This window comes from Oryza brachyantha, chromosome 2, assembly GCF_000231095.2.
Source record: "Oryza brachyantha chromosome 2, ObraRS2, whole genome shotgun sequence".
Lineage (NCBI taxonomy): Eukaryota > Viridiplantae > Streptophyta > Magnoliopsida > Poales > Poaceae > Oryza > Oryza brachyantha.
The window spans coordinates 17,414,636-17,433,110 of NC_023164.2; the positions used below are offsets into that span (position 1 = coordinate 17,414,636).

General features: G+C 47.2%; 3 protein-coding genes across 3 annotated transcripts; 1 reads left to right on the top strand and 2 right to left on the bottom strand.

Annotated features, from left to right (window-relative positions):
* Nucleotides 1-25: 25 nt before the first annotated feature.
* Nucleotides 26-5,074, bottom strand: LOC102720302 (transcription factor GTE9-like). Its single transcript, XM_006647403.3, has 10 exons — nt 4,718-5,074; nt 3,071-4,339; nt 2,856-2,993; nt 2,215-2,282; nt 1,886-1,955; nt 1,506-1,565; nt 1,294-1,406; nt 1,170-1,212; nt 965-1,086; nt 26-888 (listed from the first exon to the last, which is right to left on the bottom strand). The coding sequence occupies exons 2-10, from the start codon at nt 4,320-4,322 to the stop codon at nt 625-627; spliced, it is 2,130 nt and encodes a 709-aa protein (XP_006647466.2). The 5' UTR covers nt 4,323-4,339; nt 4,718-5,074; the 3' UTR covers nt 26-624.
* Nucleotides 5,075-9,084: 4,010 nt separating this feature from the next.
* Nucleotides 9,085-14,011, bottom strand: LOC102720579 (transcription factor GTE9-like). Its single transcript, XM_040520496.1, has 10 exons — nt 13,772-14,011; nt 12,153-13,421; nt 11,943-12,080; nt 11,301-11,368; nt 10,972-11,041; nt 10,592-10,651; nt 10,380-10,492; nt 10,255-10,297; nt 10,050-10,171; nt 9,085-9,972 (listed from the first exon to the last, which is right to left on the bottom strand). The coding sequence occupies exons 2-10, from the start codon at nt 13,402-13,404 to the stop codon at nt 9,709-9,711; spliced, it is 2,130 nt and encodes a 709-aa protein (XP_040376430.1). The 5' UTR covers nt 13,405-13,421; nt 13,772-14,011; the 3' UTR covers nt 9,085-9,708.
* A 2,527-nt stretch (nt 14,012-16,538) lies between these two features.
* Nucleotides 16,539-18,366, top strand: LOC107303538. The gene is made up of 2 exons (XM_040520894.1): nt 16,539-17,343; nt 17,781-18,366. Exons 1-2 carry the CDS (start codon nt 16,625-16,627, stop codon nt 18,076-18,078), a joined length of 1,017 nt encoding a protein of 338 aa, XP_040376828.1. The 5' UTR covers nt 16,539-16,624; the 3' UTR covers nt 18,079-18,366.
* The last annotated feature ends 109 nt before the right edge of the window (nt 18,367-18,475 follow it).

The following is an 18,475-nucleotide window of genomic DNA, read 5'->3' on the forward strand; positions in this document are numbered from 1 at the left end:
ATTCAAACAAACTGGAATGAGGAAAGACAAGGAATTTCTTGTGTATTTAGTATTGAACAACAACAAACAAACATCTGACAGGAGCCAACAAATTGCGCTAAAAGACGCACGAATATTCTATTTTTTTCCCCTGTAACAAGAAAAGCGGAAGCTTTTTCCTATTTGCCCACATGCCCAGCAGACAACTAGCTTCCTCCACTACATCAAAAATTCGAATTTACAGCAGGAAGCAATTGGACAACCCAAAACTAGAGAAGAACAAAAAAAAAATCTATAAGCTGCTGAGCTTTAGCACCTGGATCACTAGTTCACTATATGCAAAGAACCATTTGGTCCTCTCGTTGTTAACCCACGTTGCAGCCTGGCCATGACACCCCAAAGATGGCTACGTACATACACCTGACAACAGCTCGGCGCACCCCATGTCGCGGCCGTTATGATTGCGCCATCCTCCAACCACATACATATGATGATGTAGGGCAGGTTACCTCGATCCTCCAGGCGCATAATTTACGACCTCCAGCAGCATCAAAATTGAGGGCCTTCTTCGCGCTTAGTTTTGAAGCAGAGGGAAGGAGCACCTACCATATATGCACAGCTAATTCAGCAACTGGGCCACAAGGGCTAGTTGATCTCTCCTTCCTCTGCATCTTTAGTGCTGGGGACACTGCTAGGATCTTCTTCTTCTTCCTCATCATCTGCTTTCATAAAGAGCCCAAGCTGTTCCAATGGATTGCCTGATCCAGGAAGAAAACTGGGCATGCCATCCTGGGAGTGCTCAGGACTAGTCTCATCAACAGAACTCACAATATGTTCTGTGGTGGCTGTTCCAAGCATTTCCAAGTCCTTTAGATGGAGATTGTCATTAATTTCTACAGTTCTCTCCATCTGCATTAAGTTAAACTATGTAAATTTTCGTGAGATAAATCTCGATACCACGAGTAAATGCAATTTTTTCACTTGCCTCCTGCAATGCCTGACGGGCTTTCTCCCTCTCTAGGTCCCGTTTACGCTTAGCCTCGGCTTCGGCTTCAGCTCTTCGAGCTTCCATAGCTGCATTTCCTTCAGCCAACAGCCTTGCTTTCTCTGAATATATAGATAGGCACTTCTCAGGAAAATGTACGAACCATCACTTAGGAACTAATTTAACAGCTGGCTATGTGTGTTACCTTCCTTCTGGAGCTTTTCCAGCTCCTCCTGTTTGTCTCCACCCTGACCCACCAAATATTCTTTCTCAGAAGCAGCTCAACAAACAGTCAAACAAAAAAACACAACATAGAACTAATTACAAACCTGGCTGAGAATCCCCTGTGCCTTGACAATCACATCGGCATAACGACTCCTAAGGAGGGCTGCTCTTAGGAGCTTGTCTGGGGAGACTTGCCTGTCGGGTTTTGAGTTCTCCCCTAAATTTTCATAGGGAAAGGATCAGATGATCCGATCAGCTTAATGCACTGAGACCCCTTAATGGCCTCATATGTACCTGCTTGCAAATTCATGCTTACCCTCTGGGGCAGGCTTAGACTCGTTGTCCAGCTCACGGAGCTCCACATCATCAGTAGGATCTGTGATTTCGAAAGTTGTACAAGGATTAAGCCAAAAGTAACTTTCAAATGCTTCTGTGATGATAAAGGCATATTTTGATTTCTAAAGGTCAAACTCTTAGACTTTGACCAACAATAGGTCAAACTACAAGTACATTTAGTGCATACAAATTATACCAATAGATTATATTTCTAAAAACTTACACATTGTGGTATTACAGCTATTAACAACAAGCTTTATCAGAAATCAAGTTTAGTGTTGAATACTTTGTTAATCAAAATAATCCTTAAAAATATCTGGGATGGTAGTAGAACAGAAAGGGCATAGAAAGGAGGCTTACGGTTGGCATCAACTGGACTAATAACATCACTCTTTTCTTGCTCCACAAGTTGCATAGATCTCTTACTTCCCTAAATTAGATAGATGACAATTATTTCAGTGCTGGATGGCAGGAAAGGGAAAGTTCTTTCGATAGGAAAGAAAACAAGTCTTGACAAAATATATGAATATGATACTAAATTTCTCAAAACAACACAGTATCACATTTACTCACACAATTAATTTTGTTTTACTGACCAAATTAGACAATAAGGGTATATTTAATTTAGATGACAGTAAGCCTCTATCTCAATATTTTCATCAAGCACCATGACAAAACAGCCAAAATACCTTCGCAAGCTTTGCTGGACTACCAAATTTTTCTTGTTCGCTTTCACTATCACTACCCGAGTCTGAATCTGCATTACAGAGTAAATATGATTGAGGGCACCTTAAGACAAACATTGATATATATTACAAGTGGGACTATCAGAAATCCAAAATGAACCATTTCTGGAAATTTACTAACAGCTTGGCCACAAAAAAAAGACATAATGAATGTGAATATATGCTTATTCTGAAGAGAAGTTAAATTGCTGCAAATTAGCACAAGGGTAAGTTGCAGGATGGTATCCTGCTTGTAAGCCAGTTGATAATCTAGTCTCCCAGAAAATCAAAGAAGAAAAGGAGGGAATATTGTTGAATGCATGAGCGTGCACTCCATACTAGAAGACAGCTGATGTTAGCATGTTACACATGCACCTACAGTGAAGTATAGCTCTGCATACTTCTGGTTAAGTCCCTCATTATCCAGAACTCAACTAGACATCTACTCCGACATAATTAGCTTGAAGCTTAAAGCCCCCAGAAGTTAATGTAAGGAAATATACAAGTTGTTGAAGTAATCAGAACATTGTTGCAAAGAAAATATATTTGTTTACAAGGATGTATATCATGCTAAAAGGAGTATGTAAGCACAGAGTGGCACAGACCGCTGGAAGAAGATCCAGAGTCACTGCTGGAATTACTTGGGCTACCACCCTTGCTAGGTTTGTTGTGTGCATCTTTTTCTATTAATATTGGGGACGCATTGCCACAAATATCTACATCCTCCTCAATTGGCTCGCCACCTGCAGACAAAAAAAAAGAATCTGACTACTGCACTGTTGCAAAAAACTAATCTTTATCAATGGACTAGGAATATAACCTTTGCAGGGATTTGTAGAGGAGTGGCTAAGCCCAGATACATTAGCAGCCTCATTCTCAGAAGGCTCAGATTTTGCCTGTTGACTCGGCCCCCTCTCTTGCAAATACTTGTCAACTTGTTTCTTCAGCTCGAAAAGCAGATCATCACTGACAGCATGGATATCAATCTCTATCTCTCCATCACCAAGCTGATCTGTATTGTTGTCAATGCATTGCTGCAACAAATCAATGATGTGTGCAGGTAACTCTGGATCCTCAGATAAAGATGACAAACAGTTCCCAAAGGATTCTTTCTCTTCAAATGTCATTTTTGGCTTTACAGACTCTGTTGGCCTAACACACTCTGTTGACACTTCACTGCAGTCCACAGGGGGAGTCTTCCTCCTCTTTGAGTCAGCCCTATCAACCTCAATGTGAGTCTCTGTAACAACGGAAGCTAACTTCTTTTCAATTGCCCGCCATCTTGATTCAAACATCTTGTTTAGTTGAATGGCCATATCATGCACTGCATGTCCACGGGGATTATAGGTCATCGCATTTGCAAAGGTCAGCCGTACATCAGCCGCAAAATCAGAAGGACTTGTGTAGGAACCGGAGTCAAGCTTAGTCCTGACGGTTCCAAGATCCATTGGGTTCTTGATGATTTGAAAATAATCTGGAATATTCAGCTTAACCGCATCTACCGGGGTGTTGAATATGTGACTGTATTTCTGAGTCATCAGTTTTTTAAGGATAGCATCACACTGCTTAAGAATTGATTCCTCAGTCAACACTGTGGAAGCCTCAGGTCGGGGTTTTGTAGGCAAGAAACGCCCCTTAGCACCACGGACCACATGGCTACCACGCTGTCCCTTCTTAGCTCGAGGGGCAGCCGAGGACGAGAGCGCAGGTGCTCTATTGGCAGGGACAGGAACAGCAAACTGGGGCTTCTTGAGGAGATCCCGAACCTTATCAAGCTCCTTACGAAACCTCTTCCGGAGGCGCCTCCTCTCGGAGGACGACATCTTGGCTGGAACAAAAATCTCCCGCTTGACATCGAAGCCGTCGCTGTTTAGGCTGATACACTTGCGCTTTGGGGCCGACGAATCCTCAGAGTCAACACGAACAGGACTGCCTACTACGCCTTCCGACTCGCCAACAGTCTCCGCATACCCACGGGGCGCCACTGACGCCACGCCCCGAAACGCCATTTCGTCGTAGCCCCGCTTAATCTGCCTCTGCTGCCCAAACTCCATGAGGACCGTCGGTGTCATGTGCCCGGGCGCCAGATCTGTTCACCATTGACAAACCATAAGAGACAAGATTCAGTCACCTGGAACCCAAACTCGAGCTATGAAATGCCCAAAATTTGAGCTTTCCCTGCAGCAAGACGAAGGAAATGAACAGCAACACAAACCGAATTCTAACCTATTTTTACGAATCTCCCGAATTCAAAAGGTTCCATACAAAACCCTAATACTACACCTAGCCCTGACTCATCCGAACCCGCCCCGCCGCGCACGAATCCGACAGCGCAACCCTCAAATCCTCCAATTCGCGGCCAGAATCGACGACTGCCGGCGCGAAACCTAGACCGAAGAACCCCCAGGGGGTGGGGGATAAACAGCCCCGAAAATTCGAAATGGAGAGGGGGGTCGCGAGCCAGGACCTGGAAGCCGGATCTGAAGGCAGCGAGACCCTAGGCTGGGGATTCGCGGCGGAGGGCGGCGACGTCCTCGCGTGAGCCCGCCGGCGAGCCGGATCTGCGCGGGGCGCGGACGGATCTGGGGCGCGCGAGGTGGTCGCCGGCTCGAGACGCCTCCTCCTCCTCCTCCTCCTCCTCTTCTTTTTTTTTATTATTATTTTCCTCCTCTTCTTTTCCTCGTCTTCCTTTTGAAGTCTCGAGTCGAGCCGCTTTGCTTATCCTTTTGTTTCCTGAAGTGATTCGGGTTGAGCCGGATAGAGGTGGAGCCGCGAGCCGCGCGGGGCGAGGCGACGAGACCTGAAAATGGAAGCGAAGCGGGAGCGACTGTGACGCGCGGGGCGGAAACTCTCGCAGAGCGTTATTTATAGGCGGCACGAGGCCGCGGGTTGGATCTGGACCGTCGGCTGGCGGGGATCGGACGACCCAAGGGCAGATTTGGGCACGGGCCCTAAGCGGGCCGATGTGACGCGCGCTCGTGGCGTGCTTTGACTTTCTCGAGAGGTCAGCGCGCGCACGCGGCGCTACCCCTTCTCCGCCTATGACCTGTGGGCCCCACGGATGCGGGACGAGGTGTCAGTGTCTATTACGGGTCGTGCTCCTATTGGGTGACGACGGAGGATCGGTCGTCTTTTGTCGAGCACGTAGGATCGGGGGTATGGTTCTCAGCGCACAGGGAAGGAAGGTGACTTGGAGGAGAAGGCTTGGTGCCATGTGGAGGCAGGTGAGTGGTTGGGTTATTGGAGGGGCCACCGTGTAACAGGTACGAGTTAGGTACTGGAACATAAAAACGGAAGGGGAGGCAATATATTCCATTTTAAATTTTAAAAATGTCATATTTGGCCCATGATAGATCCATGGGCCTAAATTAAAGTCTGATTGTATTGGATGGTTGCTAAGGCCCAGAATCAATGACTATCGGCGCGAAACCTAAACCGAAGAACCCTCAGGGGAAAAATAAAACAGCCATGGGCCTAAATTTAGATCCGTAGACAGGGATGGCTGGTAAGGCCCTAAGAAAAGCCTCTTTTGTGGTCGTGGCAGCCTAGTAGCAGCTGCAACTATTATAAACAGAGCTAGCGTGAGGCTTGTTATGTGCATATGATCATGCCAAATTTTCTCGAACAAAATCTGGCTCATTATTTTCAGCCTTTTTGGCTTAAGTTACCGTAGCACGATTTTCAAACTATTAAATGATATATTTTGTGTAAAAAAGTTTATATAAAAATTGTTTCAAATAATTAGATAAATCCAAATTACGAATTTTTAATAATTAATATTTGATTAACCATTACTAATGATGTTTACTGTTTTTCGTACGGCTAATTGGCTTATCTAGCCATCACTTTAGAACGCTGCTGCCGACAACATATCAAACAAACATGTAAACAGAATACTTCAGTGCTGCATACAGCAGCGGTTCAACCGAACCCGTACTTCGCCACCAGGGCATGCCACGTTGGGCCGAAAGTACATGGAAGCACGCTGCGTGCACCCATCCATCCCATTATCCATCTACGCCGACGAGCTGTGCGTGTACCCCCAAACATTCGAGCAGCACGACATGTATTAGTCCAGTCCGGAGACACGCACGCACGCGCGGTGTGGATCAGCCAAGTACACTAGTAGCATGCACGTATTGTTAAAAGTATAAGCAAATAATGATTTAATCTATCGCATAAATAAGTCATAATATGTATGCGAAAGAGCTACACACGAATAGATTAAACAGATGCAGAACTAGATTAAACATAATTAACATGTACCGAAGATTTTCCTAAGGAGGATTGGAAGCAGCACGGATGACTCGCAGCGTAGGATGTTGACGGCGGCGAGCCACGGCCGATCGACGCGGAAGATGAGCCGTCGTTGACGAACAGCGAGCAGTCACGCGGAGCGCTTCCCAAAAACCTTATTCGCCTTTTCCACATGCAGGACTTCACGAGGACGACGGTTCCGGAGACCTGTTCTCCCGATCGCCGGTGCACACCGACAGAGGGGATCGAGTAGACAACAGTGACAGTGTAGCACAGAGAAAAGATAAATCCTAGATTGTTTTTTCATGTATGTTGCAACAAAGTAGCGGTCCGGTATTTATAGGACGTGTGATCAACACGCCTACCATATCATAGCCGAACCGGATAGGCCGTGCACGGACTCTACGCTATCTTGCACAAGGAAGAATCTGATAAGTTTTCAAAACTAACACGGGAATTTCCGTTTCATGCAGCAAAACAAAACTGCAAAAGAAAGTTGCATCTGTGCAAGCACGAGGACCTAATTTTGTCGGACCAGTCATGCGCGCGCCACCTGACCCGTGCCCGAGCCAGGCGAGGCGAGGCGAGCGAGCGCACGTGTGTGTTCCTCTATTTCTTTCTTACTCAAGGGGCTAAAGAGCACTCTCCTATTCAAGAAGGTCTCATTCTTATAGAACTAGCAATGTGATATTAAAGTTTCACATGCATGCTTTCATGAGGTGGGCCTTTATGATTTTCCTATAAATTATTTGTGCCTTAGCCTAACCATTAATTTCAACACAGGCTAACGGTACAGTGTCATCTGCTAATATAAGTATAACAATAAATGTTCTAGAAATTCCACATGAGATGGGATGGATTTACACATGCACATGGAATATGATAATTAGCAAACAGAGTAAAACACGTGTTTAAAAGAGAGAAACAACAGTTTTGTGGTGAACGTTAATCTTATATTTATGTTTTAAGCAAATATGCATCAAATTCGCCTGTAAAAGATAATTGCACCCTCATTTAAGAAATATATTATTACAAATACCATGACATGTCACAAGGATAATTAAAATTCTGCAACCGATAGAAGTACCATTTTCAACAAATTAATACTTTTTGATTGCATATTTAGGTTAAGAAATGATTACTCAGCATCCGAAAGACGGAATTGTTCGAGAACTTCTATATCATGCACATATATGATTCATTGAAAATTTTGACCTTTATGCTTACACTACAACGTTTTCATTCATTTCCATTCTATGTAAGGACTTATAATTGAGTCACATAGCAGTTCCACCGAGCACGTATCTATCAAACGACCAAATACATGCATTTCCAAAGTCTTAAAAAAGAGCTTTTCTCCCGTCCAGCACACAGTACCAGTAGGTACCAGTACCGCGGGTATAAAGGCAAATCCATCCATCCATTCTTACAGGGTACGATTGGGATAGAAATGAATACATCCATCGAGTTTCATTCTTCGCTCTTTTTTTTCCTCCCTCGGGCGCTCTTACAGGTTCAGAAGAGAACATGGCAGCGTATTAGGAGAGATTGAGAGAACATGGCACAATACGGGTTCAGCTTGCCGACGGCAAAGGCCAGCACGGTGAACGCGTGATCCATGAGGCACTAAAGATCTAGGCAGCAAACAACCCAGCTTCTTATTGAAATTTGCATTAAGGAACATCCAATCGATAGGCAATACAAATCATAGAAGCAATGAACAACAAGCACATGCAGCCCAAAAAAAAAAAAATCAAAACTTTCTATTGCTGCAACCAACAAAATCTAATGGTGTGGATCGGATTAAAAAATGATGCATCCAGAGGCTCCGGCTGCCACATTGTCTGACGACGGCTCCAGGGCCACCTCCGAGGAACACCGCGGCCGGCGCCGGCACCACCACGCCAGCCACCACCTCGTCACTGCGGCCGGGACAACCGTGGTCGTCAACACCAGTACACCGCCTCGCAGCCGACAACACCTAGCCCGCCACCACCTCGTCATTGGGTCGGGACCACCGCGGCCGGCACCGCAAGATGAAGGGCATCTGCCTGCTGGAACTGGACGACGAGAACTCGACGACGACGACGCCGGTGTTCGGCAAGCTGAAGGACATCGTGCTGGACAACGACGACGACGACGACTGCTTGGGCGAGCCGTCGAGCTCGGGCTCGTCCATGAACGACGACGGGTCGGCGGAGATGCCGGCGCGGAGGCACGGGTGCGGCAACGGGAGGCTGATCAACATCTGCTTCGGCGCGCAGGGCCTCACCGTGGAGGACTCGGCCAGCGGGCAGCAGACCAGCGAGATGTTCTAGCAGCAGTGCCTCCGGGTGTCCTGATTCACTCTCTTTTGGATTTGTAAGCTTGCAGTTCAACCAAACATCACGTTTTCTGCGTGGCTTGCTTGATTACTGGGTGTGCTTGTGTTAACGGATGCTGCTGTTGGTGATGAAATATATTTGGTGGTGTGATCAGCTTGTCATGGTGCGTTGGTTAATCCTTCTGTTTAATTCATTCAAACAAACTAACAGCCGTTATCCACAAATTCGAAAGAATTATCCACTCAAAACGGGAAAGGGAAGACAAGAAATTTCTTGTGTATTCAGTATTGAACATCATCAACAACAAACAAACATCTGACAGGAGACAACAAATTGCGCTATAAGACCCACGAATTTTCTATTTTTTCCCTGTAACAAGAAAAGCAGAAGCTTTTTCCTATTTGCCCACATGCCCTGCAGACAACTATCGCTTCCTCCACTACATCAAAAATTCGAATTTACAGCAGGAAGCAATTGGACAACCCAAAACTAGAGAACAAAAAAAAAAAAATCTATAAGCTGCTGGGCAACACCTTGCCGCTGGGAGCTTTAGCACCTGGATCACTATATGCAAAGAACCATTTTTTCCTCTCGTTGTTCACCCACATTGCAGCCTGGCCATGACACTCCAAAGATGGCTACGTACATACACCTGACAACAGCTCGGCGCACCTCAAGTCGCGGCCGTTATGATTGCGCCATCCTCCAAGAACATACATATGATGACGTAGGGCAGGTTACCTCGATCCTCCAGGCACATAATTTACGACCTCCAGCAGCATCAAAACTGAGGGCCTTCTTCGCGCTTAGTTTTGAAGCAGAGGGAAGGAGCACCTACCATATTTGCACAGCTAATTCAGACACTGGGCCACAAGGGCTAGTTGATCTCTCCTTCCTCTGCATCTTTAGTGCTGGGGACACTGCTAGGATCTTCTTCTTCTTCCTCATCATCTGCTTTCATAAAGAGCCCAAGCTGTTCCAATGGATTGCCTGATCCAGGAAGAAAACTGGGCATGCCATCCTGGGAGTGCTCAGGACTAGTCTCATCAACAGAACTCACAATATGTTCTGTGGTGGCTGTTCCAAGCATTTCCATGTCCTTCAGATGGAGATTGTCATTAATTTCTACAGTTCTCTCCATCTGCATTAAGTTAAACTATGTAAATTTTAGTGAGATAAATCTTGGTACCACCAGTAAATGCATTTTTTTTCACTTGCCTCCTGCAGTGCCTGACGGGCTTTCTCCCTCTCTAGGTCCCGTTTACGCTTAGCCTCGGCTTCGGCTTCAGCTCTTCGAGCTTCCATAGCTGCATTTCCTTCAGCCAACAGCCTTGCTTTCTCTGAATATATAGATAGGCACTTCTCAGGAAAATGTACGAACCATCACTTATGAGCTAATTTAACAGCTGGCTATGTGTGTTACCTTCCTTCTGGAGCTTTTCCAGCTCCTCCTGTTTGTCTCCACCCTGACCCACCAAACATTCTTTCTCAGAAGCAGCTCAACAAACAGTCAAACAAAAAAAACACAACATAGAACTAATTACAAACCTGGCTTAGAATCCCCTGTGCCTTGACAATCACATCAGCATAACGACTCCTAAGGAGGGCTGCTCTTAGGAGCTTGTCTGGGGAGACTTGCCTGTCGGGTTTTGAGTTCTCCCCTAAATTTTCATAGGGAAAGGATCAGATGATCCGATCAGCTTAATGCACTGAGACCCCTTAATGGCCTCATATGTACCTGCTTGCAAATTCATGCTTACCCTCGGGGGCAGGCTTAGACTCGTTGTCCTGCTCACGGAGCTCCACATCATCAGTAGGATCTGTGATTTTGAAAGTTGTATGAGGATTAAGCCAAAAGTAACTTTCAAATGCTTCTGTGATGATAAAGGCATATTTTGATTTCTAAAGGTCAAACTTGTAGACTTTGACCAACAATAGGTCAAACTACAAGTACACTTAGTGCATACAAATTATACCAATAGATTATATTTCTAAAAACTTACACATTGTGGTATTACAGCTATTAACAACAAGCTTTATCAGAAATCAAGTTTAGTGTTGAATACTTTGTTAATCAAAATAATCCTTAAAAATATCTGGGATGGTAGTAGAACAGAAAGGGCATAGAAAGGAGGCTTACGGTTGGCATCAACTGGACTAATAACATCACTCTTTTCTTGCTCCACAAGTTGCATAGATCTCTTACTTCCCTAAATTAGATAGATGACAATTATTTCAGTGCTGGATGGCAGGAAAGGGAAAGTTCTTTCGATAGGAAAGAAAACAAGTCTTGACAAAATATATGAATATGATACTAAATTTCTCAAAACAACACAGTATCACATTTACTCACACAATTAATTTTGTTTTACTGACCAAATTAGACAATAAGGGTATATTTAATTTAGATGACAGTAAGCCTCTATCTCAATATTTTCATCAAGCACCATGACAAAACAGCCAAAATACCTTCGCAAGCTTTGCTGGACTACCAAATTTTTCTTGTTCGCTTTCACTATCACTACCCGAGTCTGAATCTGCATTACAGAGTAAATATGATTGAGGGCACCTTAAGACAAACATTGATATATATTACAAGTGGGACAATCAGAAATCCAAAATGAACCATTTCTGGAAATTTACTAGCAGCTTGGCCACAAAAACAAGACATAATGAATGTGACTTATATGCTTATTCTGAAGAGAAGTTAAATTGCTGCAAATTAGCACAAGGGTAAGTTGCAGGATGGTATCCTGCTTGTAAGCCAGTTGATAATCTAGTCTCCCAGAAAATCAAAGAAGAAAAGGAGGGAATATTGTTGAATGCATGAGCATGCACTCCATAGTAGCAGACATCTGATGTTAGCATGTTACACATGCACCTACAGTGAAGTATAGCAGTGCATACTTCTGGTTAAGTGCCTCATTGTCCAGAACTCAACTAGACTTCTACTCAGACATAATTAGCTTGAAGCTTAAACCCCCCAGAAGTTAATGTAAGGAAATATACAAGTGGTTGAAGTAATCAGAACATTGTTGCAAAGAAAATATATTTGTTTACAAGGATGTATATCATGCTAAAAGGAGTATGTAAGCACAGAGTGGCACAGACCGCTGGAAGAAGATCCAGAGTCACTGCTGGAACTACTTGGGCTACCACCCTTGCTAGGTTTGTTGTGTACATCTTTTTCTATTAATATTGGGGACACATTGCCACAAATATCTACATCCTCCTCAATTGGCTCGCCACCTGCAGACAAAAAAAATCTGACTACTGCACTGTTGCATAAAACTAATCTTTATCAATGGACTAGGAATAAACCTTTGCAGGGATTTGTAGAGGAGTGGCTAAGCCCAGATAAATTAGCAGCCTCATTCTCAGAAGGCTCAGATTTTGCCTGTTGACTCGGCCCCCTCTCTTGCAAATACTTGTCAACTTGTTTCTTCAGCTCGAAAAGCAGATCATCACTGACAGCATGGATATCAATCTCTATCTCTCCATCACCAAGCTGATCTGTATTATTGTCAATGCATTGCTGCAACAAATCAATGATGTGTGCAGGTAACTCTGGATCCTCAGATAAAGATGCCAAACAGTTCCCAAAGGATTCTTTCTCTTCAAATGTCATTTTTGGCTTTACAGGTTCTGTTGGCCTAACACACTCTGTTGACACTTCACTGCAGTCCACAGGGGGAGTCTTCCTCCTCTTTGAGTCAGCCCTATCAACCTCAATGTGAGTCTCTGTAACAACGGAAGCTAACTTCTTTTCAATTGCCCGCCATCTTGATTCAAACATCTTGTTTAGTTGAATGGCCATATCATGCACTGCATGTCCACGGGGATTATAGGTCATCGCATTTGCAAAGGTCAGCCGTACATCAGCCGCAAAATCAGAAGGACTTGTGTAGGAACCGGAGTCAAGCTTAGTCCTGACGGTTCCAAGATCCATTGGGTTCTTGATGATTTGAAAATAATCTGGAATATTCAGCTTAACCGCATCTACCGGGGTGTTGAATATGTGACTGTATTTCTGAGTCATCAGTTTTTTAAGGATAGCATCACACTGCTTAAGAATCGATTCCTCAGTCAACACTGTGGAAGCCTCAGGTCGGGGTTTTGTAGGCAAGAAACGCCCCTTAGCACCACGGACCACATGGCTACCACGCTGTCCCTTCTTAGCTCGAGGGGCAGCCGAGGACGAGAGCGCAGGTGCTCTATTGGCAGGGACAGGAACAGCAAACTGGGGCTTCTTGAGGAGATCCCGAACCTTATCAAGCTCCTTACGAAACCTCTTCCGGAGGCGCCTCCTCTCGGAGGACGACATCTTGGCTGGAACAAAAATCTCCCGCTTGACATCGAAGCCGTCGCTGTTTAGGCTGATACACTTGCGCTTTGGGGCTGACGAATCCTCAGAGTCAACACGAACAGGACTGCCTACTACGCCTTCCGACTCGCCAACAGTCTCCGCATACCCACGGGGCGCCACTGACGCCACGCCTCGAAACGCCATTTCGTCGTAGCCCCGCTTAATCTGCCTCTGCTGCCCAAACTCCATGAGGACCGTCGGTGTCATGTGCCCGGGCGCCAGATCTGTTCACCATTGACAAACCATAAGAGACAAGATTCAGTCACCTGGAACCCAAACTCGAGCTATGAAATGCCCAAAATTTGAGCTTTCCCTGCTGGAAGACGAAGGAAATGAACAGCAACACAAACCGAATTCAAAAGGTTCCCTTCAAAACCCTAATACTACACCTAGCCCTGACTCAAATCCGAACCCGCCCCGCCGCGCACGAATCCGACAGCGCAACCCTCAAATCCTCCAATTCGCGCCCAGAACCGACGACTGCCGGCGCGAAACCTAGACCGAAGAACCCCCAGGGGTGGGGCGTAAACAGCCCCGAAAATTCGAAATGGAAAGGGAGGTCGCGAGCCAGGACCTGGAAGCCGGATCTGAAGGCAGCGTGACCCTAGGCTGGGGATTCGCGGCGGAGGGCGGCGGCGGCTTCGCGTGCGCCCGCCGGCGAGCCGGATCTGCGCGGGGGGCAGGCGGATCTGGGGCGCGCGAGGTGGTCGCCGGCTCGAGACGCCTCCCCCGCCTTATCCTCCTCATCCTCTTCTTTTTATTATTATTATTTTCCTGCTCTTCTCTTCCTCCTCTTCCTCTCGAAGTCTCGAGTCTAGCCGCTTTGCTTATCCGTTTACTTCCGAGCGAGTCGAGTCGAGCCGAGCCAAGCCGAGCCATACACCATAGAGATGGAGCCACGAGCTAAAATAGAGATCTACGTGGGACGAAATGACGAGACGCGAAAACGGAAGCAACGCGGAAGCGGCAGCGACTGTGACGCGCGCAGGACGGAAACCCTCGCGGGGTGTTATTTATAGGAGGCACGAGGCTGCGGGTCGGATTGGGGTCGTCGGCTCGCGGGGATCGGACGGACCAAGGGGCAGATCTGGGCACGGGCCCCGCGTGGGCCGACGTGACGTGGCACGTGGTGCGCTTTGACTTTCTTCGAGAAGGTCCGCACGCGCACGTGGCTCGCCACCCTCCTCCGCCTATGACATAGGGGACCCACACGGAGGCGGGATGAGGGATCAGTGGCTGTTCCAGGTCGTGCTCCAGTGGATGGCGGCGGGGATCGGCCGTCTTTTGTCGAGCACGCGGGATATGGGGGGTATGGTTTTTGGGCGCGCGGGGAAGGGAGGTGATTTGGAGGAGAAGGCTTGGTGCCACGTGGAGGCAGGTGCGTGGCTGTGTTATTGGAGGGGGAACCCGTGTAACGGGTACGGGTTAGGTACCGGAATATAAAAACGAAAGGGGAGGCAATATATTCCATTTTGATTTTTTTTAAAAAGCCATATACGGCCCAAGATAGATCCACGAGCCTAAATTAAAGTTTGTTTGCTTTGGATGGTTGCTAAGGCCCTGAAATAGCCTGTGTTTGTGGTCGTGGCAGCCCAGTACCACCGGCAACTAATATAAACAGGGCTATCATAAGGCCTCCAGGGTGCAGATGATGAAGACAGATATCCTAAAACAAAAACAAAATAACCAGCCCCATAAGTCAAATTTAGATTTTTAATATTAAATTTAGAGTTGATTTGAGATTTATTTTATCATAGTTTATATTTTATGTTTTTTGCTTTTAAATCACTAAGAACACGCATATACAAAGTTTTATTCATATTTTCGGTTGTAAATATGTCATTTGTTTTTTTGCAAGATATATAAAGTTATATATGTATAAAAGTATATTTAACAATAGATGAAATGATATAAAAATAATTAATAATTATGTAAATTTTTTAAAGAAGATGAATAATCAAACGTGTATAAAAAAGTCAACGGCATCAACATTTAGAAATAGAGAAGTATAATATAAGATGAGTCATGTATCGGTCTAGCTTATGCTTATCTAACTATGCTAGTATATATACACACAGGAATGCTGGGTGTTTCTGAACAGCATACATCAGATGACATATCAAACAAAAAGTTTTTTAAAGAAAAAACTCCACTGCTGCAAACAGCAGCGGTTCAACCGAGCACGGTACTTTGCCACTAGTGAATGCCACGTTGGGTCGAAAGTACATGGAAGCACGCTGCGTGCACCCATCCCATTATGGCATTATCCATCCACGCCGACGAGCTGTGCGTTGTACCCCCCCAAACATTCGAGCAGCACGGCATGTGTTAGTCCAGGCCGGAGACGCCGCGCGTGCACGGTGCCACGGTGTGGATCAGCCAAGTGCATGCGTGTGCCCAAGTCACGTGGGGCGACGGGTGTCTCTCCTTGGATTCTAGCCACGCGAGGGGAACAAAACCACATGCCGGCTTATAGCTCCCATATGCCGCACAGCTAACCGACGACGACCACGGTAGCCTCGCATGACGAACCACGCATCGGTCGCGTTCCCGCTCGCTCGCGGCCCAAAATGGTGGGGGGGGGGGGGGGGGTCCTAGTCGGTGAAATGAATTTTTTTTACCGAACGTCGAAAGGTGTTTTTAGACATAAATGAAAAAACAAATTTCACGACTGACGTGTAAACCGCGAGACGAATCATTTAAGCCTAATTAGTCCGTCATTAACGTATGTAGGTTACCATAGCATTTATGACTAATTACGTATTAATTAGACTTAGTCTCACGATTTTTCACATAACTATATAATTAGTTTTTCATTTTATTAATATTTAATATTCTATTTAGGTATCCAAAGTTTCGATGTGATATTTTTTGATGCAAATTTTTAACTAAACAGCCCCTTACGTAATTACGTGCGTCCGGACGTTCGCCGGGATCTGGGGGCAGAACCGCTTAAATGCTGGCGCAGTTAACGCGCGAGAGGCTGACCGGTGCAGGCTGGCCGTGAGGACAGAACGAGCACGGTTGCAGTACAGTGCTACCTCGTCTCGTAATAATCTTATTTTTAATTTTTTTTGTTCAACTTTTAACCATTCGTCTTATTTAGAAAATTTATTAAAAATCTAAAAAAATTAGTCACGTATAAAGTCCTATTTATATTTTATCATCTAGTAATAATAAAAAAAATAATTATAAAAAAATTTAAATAAGACGAATGATTAAAGCGTTGGATAAAAAAAATAAGGTTATTATAGCAGTTACAGTGACAGCCAATCATGAGCCTATAGCCCCTTCCTGGCAGGTTTCCAGCTTTGCTGCTGTAGCGGTCGCTGCCGTCACTTCGCCCACCACAGTAGTGACAGTGCTCTGATCTCCTTTCATATACCTGCGTACTCTCGCTCTCGCGAGGTGGCAGTGGTTGGCAGCGATGAGGAGATCGTCTCAGGGGAAGAGCTCTGGAGTGGTAGCCGCCGCCGTCAGCGGCGGCAGCGGCGGCGGTGTACGGAAGTATGATGCGTACGGTGCGAGGAGTGGTAACCTGATGATGTCTTGCTACGCGAAGGCGAAGCCGAGGCCGTCCAAGTGGGACGACGCGCAGAAGTGGCTCTCCCGGTCAGGCGACGGCGGCAGCGGGGCCGCCCGGCGGTCGAGCTCCTGCGCCGACGATGGGCTGCTGCTGCCGCCGCCGCCGCCGCGGAAGGGCGCCGGCAGCTGGCGCTCCTGGAGCAACGTGGAGTGGGAGGGCGCGCCCACGGCGGCGCCGGTGGTGGCCGCGGACGGGGGCGAGGGGGAAGAGGAGGGGGACACCAAGGCGGTGGACGCCGTGCAGGCGTACGTGCCGCAGCGGTTCGTGGTGTCGCTGAGGGACGTCGGCACGGAGATGACGCCCGGCGGGAGCAAGGAGCCGTCGAGGGCGAACACCCCCCGCGTCGTCGCACCGCCGGCGGCGGCCCATGTCATCGCGGGGGGCACCGTTTCGCCTGGGCAATGCCACGGTGGATGGCGAGACAGCGGCCTTGGCGTTGCGGCGGACCACGGTGCCGCTTGCGAGGGCTCCGACGGGCGCGACGAAGCTGCGGGCACGAGGACGGCCGTGTCGCCCGCGACGGCGTGGGGCGAGGCGGAGCGCGCCAAGTACATTGCCCGGTAACCGATCGCGTTCGCTGCTCATCCATTTTCTTTTCATTTCCCCTCCATCGAAACCAGCACATGTTACTAACAGAAAGATTTGTTCTTTTACCTGTTATCCTTTGCAAAAGAGTAGCAAATTCCACTAATTTTTTAGTTGTTCCTCTCTGATCCATGGATAAAATGGCATGGATGAAGCCATGAATTTCTGCTGGCTGCTGCGATAATGGGCCAGTGGAGACGCTGTGCGCGAGCAGTCAGCAGTCCGCAGCATCATCTCGTTAACATGTTCTTTTGTCGGATAAAGTCAGTACCAGATCAGTGCTGAACTGTCAGCTAGAAGCACTGAGACAATGACATCTTCTGAAAGCCTGAAAACCAAAAGCAAAGCTACTCCACTACACTCACTTCTGCATCCATCGTGCCGTTCTCTCTCTCTCTCTCTCTCTATTCAGGTACAGGCGCGAGGAGATGAAGATACAGGCGTGGGAGAACCGGGAGCGGCGGAAGGCGGAGCTGCAGATGAGGACGGCGGAGGAGAAGGCCGAGCGGATGAGGCTGCGCGCGCAGGCGAGGACGGCGGGGAAGCTGGCGACGGCGCAGGCGGAGGCCAAGGCGCGGCGCGCGCGCGCGGAGGCCGAGCTGGCGCTGGGCCGGCCAGGCAAGGAGGGGTGCCTGCTCACGCGGAGCGCGAGCTGGAGCAGCGGCCGCTCGCTCTCGCTCTCGCTCCGGCTGCCGCTGCTGTGCAGCTGAGCGGTTACCACGGCTTCTGCTGCATTCTGCTTCCCCCGTTGCTTTGGACCTGAGCTCTGTTGATGCCCCCGTTTCTGATGTAATACTACTACTAGAGTACCAGACACAGAATTTACCATGTACCTTGAGCAAAATTATAATCTTGTTATACGTCCTAAATAATCAAATGATTTCTGCCCCGTACAGTTTTATTATAGGAGAATTTGGCATCAATCACGGCATGTGTTTTGGTTTGTGCCATTTTTCAATCCAATCAAGTCGCTTTACTCGCTTGTACTAGTGCGACTGCTTTGACCTGTCAGGTCGGCTTGACTCTGCCCCCACTGATATCGGGACCCACTCACTCCCTGCGTCACGGCCCCACATGCCATGGAACCGAACGCCCCGCGCCGCGTGC